The sequence below is a fragment of the Saccoglossus kowalevskii genome, chromosome 8 (genome assembly GCF_978046115.1).
Source record: "Saccoglossus kowalevskii chromosome 8, keSacKowa6.1, whole genome shotgun sequence".
Lineage (NCBI taxonomy): Eukaryota > Metazoa > Hemichordata > Enteropneusta > Harrimaniidae > Saccoglossus > Saccoglossus kowalevskii.
This window is the reverse complement of record NC_140648.1, coordinates 40,916,876-40,923,944: the sequence shown is the minus strand read 5'-3', so window position 1 is coordinate 40,923,944 and position 7,069 is coordinate 40,916,876. Positions and strand designations below refer to the sequence as shown.

General features: G+C 35.5%; 1 protein-coding gene across 1 annotated transcript in view; it reads right to left on the bottom strand.

The window, feature by feature from the left end:
* Nucleotides 1-3,246: 3,246 nt before the first annotated feature.
* LOC102808402 (spermatogenesis-associated protein 20-like) overlaps nucleotides 3,247-7,069 on the bottom strand; it is a 205,716-nt gene continuing 201,893 nt past the window's right edge. Inside the window, exon 16 of the mRNA XM_085502612.1 lies at nucleotides 3,247-5,081. Within this exon, the coding sequence (XP_085358738.1) occupies nucleotides 4,827-5,081 (255 nt within the window). The 3' untranslated portion in view covers nucleotides 3,247-4,826. The remainder of the gene's footprint in view (nucleotides 5,082-7,069) is intronic.

Below are 7,069 nucleotides of genomic sequence, written 5' to 3'. Positions count from 1 at the left end.
CGTGTATAAGCCACTGTGTACATTTGAACATCACATGAATGATTGTTGCATGTATAAGCTACTGTTGACATTGGGACATAACATGAATGCTTCCTGCATGTATAAGCCACTGTGGACATTGGGACATAACATGAATTCTTGCTGCAAGTATAAGCCACTGTTGGCATTGGGACATAACACGAATGCTTCCTGCATGTATAAGCCACTGTGGACATTGAGACATAACATAAACAAGTCATTGTCAATGACACGTCCCTGTTCCGTTCATATTTGAGTGACATATACATTCAAAGCAGATCATGACTGAAATCTCACACCACTTTCAGTGGTCTGATCCGAAATGCACCTGCATATGTACAACACATTGTACTAAATCTGAACAAAATCCATCCATGCATGACTGAGATCCGGTTCCGAAATTGTGAAAATACGTGATTTTGATGCATTTTCGGCCTTAAAATGGCCATCATTCAGCCATTGTTAAGCGAATCATGTAACAAATGCAGATATCTATTTGTGACATGATGTAGCATGTGTGTGTGAAGTTTGAACTTGATCAATCCAGACATGTCTTGGATACGGATGCAGAACTGAATTCTTTAAAACAAAATGGCCGCTAGTCGGCCATTTTGAACTTGATCCGAAAGAAAAAATGACGTGCATCAAGGTCCTATCATGTTTAATGTATGTATCAAATTTGAACAAAATCCGTCCATGCGTAACTGAGATCCGTATCCAGAATGGTGAAAATGTGCGATTTCAATGCATTTTCGGCCTTAAAGCAGCCGCCATTTGGCTATCATTAATCAGATCATGAACAAAATGCATGTGCATATGTCCCATATAATGTGTGATGTACGAGTGAAGTTTGAACTTAATCTGTTCATGCATGTTCGAGATACAGGTGATCACGGATGCACGGACGCACACAGAGCAAAACATAAGTCCCCGTTTTCGGACTACGTCCAAACAGGGACTAATGATTGCTGCATGTATAAGCCACTGTGGACATTGGGACATAACATGAATGCTTCCTGCAAGTATAAGCCACTATTGACATTGGGACATAACATGAATGCTTCCTGCATGTATAAGCCACTGTTGACATTGGGACATAACATGAATGCTTGCTCAAGTATAAGCCAATGTGGACATAAATTATTTCCACTGCGAGATATATCGAGGAAGAATTCATGCAAGCAATAAATCAATCCTTACTATCATTATTTCACAAACGTCCAAGATTGTGATATGTACACACAATTATACATTCACATTGATGTCCTTCTGAAAAGGTTGTAAAATTTCAAAAACAGTTTACCCTATACCGATTATTATTTAAATATTGACACAAAATGAACATAATGACATGATGAAAGAATACTACGACATACAAAATAGTTGTTTGATTTCCTGTTGCATAAAGTCTTGCATGATCTCGGTGCTCGGCTGTATAGAGATAATTTCAAATAAAAGTGAAAATTGGAAAGTTAAACCAGTTTTATTGTTTATTCGTCCTTTCCAATTACACTATTTGGATATAGTGACATATTATATAATCACTGCATTGTAGTCTTGACCATCATTTTCTATCTGACATTGCATGGGCAGCACCAGCACTAATGATCGCTAAATTCTGCCTGGATAGATGAAAGTAATTGTCAGTGCCTAATAAACCATGGAACGAGCTAAAGCACTTCATTCTAATGTTAAATTTTGCAAGGGTGGAGCACAAATTGTCTTTTAACCCTTCATATTAGGGTCGACCTGTCACAGGAAGCTACATCTGCAACTAAGGTGTTTTGTGCAGTGATTTTCCTTTGCCATAAGTATACGAGTTTGTGTCACATCTACTGAGAGTGTGCATGTCTGGTCCTAGGTCATCACAGGTGGCATTCATATCCAGCATTGTGTTATACCATCCTTCAATCTGCATCTTGTACTTTAACAACATTTCCTTGTTTTTCTTGCTCCTCAGGATTACTTTTGGGCAGATGACTGGTTATGGGGAGCTCATAGTAAATGATAATTCCCCAACCGCCTTGGTCAAAGTACGAACCTGTGTAATGTGGTTTTTACTAAGAACATTCCAGTTTCCCATTTGCAGCAGCTACAAAATCCTTCAGTGCTCAACATTGCATCAGGTTTTGAAATGCAGCCATAAGTATCATATACATGTAATATGCATACCTCCCGGATGGATGATTATATTATACAAGCAGCCTGTCGGCTGAGATAGCTCCGCTGTTAGCAATGCACATTTCACTTAATGAACAGAAGATATCATTAGAAAATGAACAATATGCATAGTATCAATGCAATGGGACGTGCTGTTTTCAACAAGAATTCAAAAATATCACTTTTCACCAAAAATGACAAAAATATTCACCAAAATTAGATAATTGAAGATATCACCACGAAATTAACAAATCTGAAAGAGATTCACGTGTAGTACCTATATATGTAATATCAAAGCAATTGGACTTGGGGTTTTTAACAAGAAGTCAAAAATCTCACTTTTTACCAAAAATATTCACCAAAATTAGAGAATTGAAGATATCATTACAAAATGAACAAATCTGAGAGAGGTCCCACATGTAGTACCTATATATGTAATATCAAAGCAATCGGACTTGCAGTTTTTAACAAGAAGTCGAAAATATCACTTTTTACCAAAAATGACAAAAATATTCACCAAAATTAGAGAATTGAAGATATCATGAAATGAACAAATCTGAGAGAGGTCTACCCAAGGTACACCAAGTATCAAAGCATTCAGGCTTGTAGGTATCAAGAATAAGTCGAAAAAGTAAAACATTGACATGGGCGACGACGGACAATCAGTGGAGCTAAAACTAGCATAGCTAATACCAGCTAACCTGTTTTCTTGATGTAAATAGCAGCTTGCTAATGGGTATATTACCGTATTTTATCTTTACATTTGTACCATAGCGTTGTGGCCACAGTTGAATAAATGTATATATATATATTATTAATATATGTCATCCCAATATCTACCAGTGATTACTGCATATATGATATATGGGAAAGTGATTGGAGCATCAACCAATGAAAAGACCAAATACCGGTACAGTTGTATATAGGTGTTTGAATGTGCCCAGAGTTCTTTTGCACTCTTGCCAACCTGTGGAACCACAGCACTCATATCATATGATACACTGTATCACTGCTACTCATGTTATCTTAAGTGATCTATGTTAAAACAAATATGAAGAAAGTGATTGATTTTTTTGATTATGTACTTTTAATATATCTACAAATTAAAATTTACATCTATTATGAGACAAAAACTATCTTTTAAATTTTTGCAACCCATATAATTTTGTAATACACACTTTACCAGCAAATTAGTGGGTCATATTATGCAGGAAATTATCAAGAAAAAGCCAATTTAAAATGGTCTTAAATGGTGATGTTTTGTTAATATGCAACATCCGTGTTCAAGTGATCAATAACGCAAATTATGAATTAAACATGCAAATTTAACAAATTCACCGAGATGATAATTTTACATTTTACATAGTGAAACCATACTTACATTTATGATAGTAAGGTATTAACTCAAACTCTTGAGACTACAAACAAATATTAGTAAAGTTGATTGCCAAACACATTTTTTTCTTTGAGGCTTCACTATCAGAAACAACATTGTTACAATTAAACTAATACAAAGACAAGTTGCTAATGCTACTGACAGACAATTAACAATTACTAATATTTTTAGCACAACAAAGGTAAGTATGGCTGAACATGGTAAAATATATGTACATTGTATCATGGAAGGTACTAACGGAAGAAGCCACAACGCCTCTCAAGTGGCCACTTAAGCTTCTTTACAGGATTATTTTCTATTGTTTCAACCCAAGTTAATCCCGATGAGGACATTGTCCAGCTCATCTTTGATGTTCATGATAGTTTGCGATTGTTTACACAAGTAACGAGTTAGCGGAATATGATACAACCCCACCGATTTTTAAATGTGACCATAAAATATATGCGCATTATGAAACTATGGTCATCACACATGCGCACTCGGTTTGTTTAGGTGTGAAGGGTCAATATACGTATTTCACAACCGGAAATTCAACAGATGAACGTTTGACTTCACATATTTCACATGTTTTAGTTATTAGCAACTGTAACAAGAACAAGATTTCGAGTGTCCAAAACAAAAATTCCTAAGGACTCCTAAAAAATATTATCACAGAGAAAGTGTCTAGGCATGCCCTTCTTTTGATACTATCTTTTCTGGTGGTGTTCGCCGATGCCCGGTTGGTCGAAAATGTCAATAGTTTCGGGCGTCAAACCCACGCAATGACAATGGTACCATTGAATAATGCAATGGTTATTATCACAGGCAATCATTAAGTCTCATCATCGTTACAAATACAAAAAGATTCACGATAGTTCATCAGATGTTATATCTGCTAATTTTTCATTAAAGTTCGCCAACAACTCCGGAAACAGCAGTATTCAAACTAGACGCCATTTTCAGCATTTTACATGCGAGGTTTGTCTATCGCTTCCGAACATGCTCCAAATATTACCAAATGCTTGAGACTGGCGTAACCCATTGTACGAAGGTGTTAAGAGCTAACAGAACCAATGTTTGTGAACAAACAATGACAAACGATCATGGGGCAAAGTTAAAACAATAGCGTTGTGGCTCCTTCCGTTAGTACCTTTCATGATTGTATATAGCTCACTGATACACTATTGTCATTCAAAATTATTGTAAAATACTTTAAGTAAGCGACAGTCAACTTGAGGTTTATATGTATCAAGGCATTAAATTCCTTAATCCTTCACTTTGATGTCAACAACTTTTCTAAATCTTCCAAATGATTGACTGGAATCTGACATTTGTATTTCTCACAAACATGAGCTGTAGCTTTTCCCTCCACTCTCTCAAGCTGGCATAGAAATGGCAACTTCCTGTACAGAAGTCCATTATGGTTACCATCAGCAAGTATCACAATCTTGTTGGGGATAAAAAAGGAATGTACACATCGCAAGAGCTGGTTTGTGTCATCTGCATCTCTGTCACCACAGATTATTATCTGAAAAAGAATAGATATAAGATTTTAAAACAAATGATATCATTATTATACAACCATATCTTATTGCATAGCAGCGATTTACTCAAATGCTGCAATGATATTAACTTATAATATTGACTGAAAGTTGATCTTGAAATCAAAGAAACCTTAGAAAAACTCCTGTGTGCTGTGTGCAAATACAAGAAATAGAAATATCTTTGAAATATCTTTGAAATATGACTTATTTTGGTCAAATAGAGCAAATACGATATTTAAACAAGCAGCCTGTCGGCTGAGATAGTTCCGCTGTTAGCAATGCACATTTCAATTGAAAAAAAGAAGATATTATTAGAAAATGAACAATATGTATAGTATCAACAAGAAGTCAAAAATATCACTTTTTATCTGAAATGACAAAAATATTCACAAAAATTAGAGAATTGAGGATATCATCACGAAATGAACAAATTTGAGAGAGGTCCACATGTAATACCTATATATGTAATATCAAAGCAATTGGACTTGCGGTTTTTAACAAGAAGTCGGAAAATATCACTTTTTACCAATCAAAGTTAAACTGTGAATAGCTCCTGTGTGATCAGAGCAGGTATTATAAAGGTTTAGGCTTTGCATAATAAGTGAATGTAATTGCATGTAGGTCGATCCATACTTTTACCAAATATCAATAAAATTGATCAAGAAACTATGACATATATGGAAACACTAGATTTTGATATGGGCATTTTGAAAAACATGTGAGGACACTATACTTGTAAACAAAGGGCACTGTGAAAGTTAACTGTAATAGAGACAAAATCTGAAAGATCACTTTAAAAAGAACAAAAAATATTAAACATGTGAGGGCCATCACTGTAAAAACAACTGCTTGTATAGAGATATCGGTACTCTCATCCTTTATTTACGGGAAAACGTAACATTTGTTAATTTCAAGTTAATTTTTTCCAGAGAATTGGGCTACATTTAGTATTTTGTGATATTTGTGCCTGGCTGGTCCGAGAGCAATGTTGGGGATATTGGCAGCGAAGTGTCCGACCTTCAGTCCGCTGCTGTTGCGATCATCAGTCCTTTTTGATTTAAAAATAAACAAATTTAGAATGTTTTGTTAATTAAGACAATTCATTATCAAGATCAAAATTATCTTAGAAATTACATCAAAATGAAACGTGATTTTTGCCTAATCCATGCATTAAGTGTAGCCACTTTGAATCTAGACACAGGGGATTCAGATTTCCTTTTCTCTGCTCATGGCGTCGCAATATAGCGGTGAAGGTAAATACTGGGTTGAACGGCAGCCATGACCACTATATTTTGAATGATCGTAAATAATGTTTGAACCCAATAGTAGTGATCACGATGATTATTATATATATCTCTTGAAATGTCTGGAACGATACTAACAAAAATTCATTAGTTTTCCATCTATATTCATGCTTCAAAGTAGGCTGAAGTATCCGCAGACCCGCCGGTGAATACAAGTATCCAGATAATTGTTTAGGATCGATCATTTCACATGTATTATTCTGTTCAGCCACCTAAAACAGGCTATGTCTGATGCTAATTACTTATTCATCATTGCAAAACAATGTTTAGAAAGATTAATGTTTCGCGTAGACCAAATTTAATCACGCATAAGTATTAATTGTTTTAATACATTGGTGAGAGGTCGCATTTCATGTGAACAAGAACGTGCACTAAGAAGGAAAAGCAAGCTAAATTCGAAACGAAGTGTATCATGGACTTGGTACAACATATGCTGTGACAATTGAGTGATCATTGACATTATTTGGAGCCCAATTGAACTTCAAGTACTTTGCGAAACTTGCTGCGCGGCGATGCTGACATCAAGTGCGTGTTGACCGAAGTTTGACCCCAAGTCACGCACTGAACTGGCGCGTTACCTTAGCAACCTTTTTCTCTTTCATGCTTTGTGCGGCAAAATTAAATTTTTATTAATATATCCGGTGGTACTGTAATAACACAACTTGTAT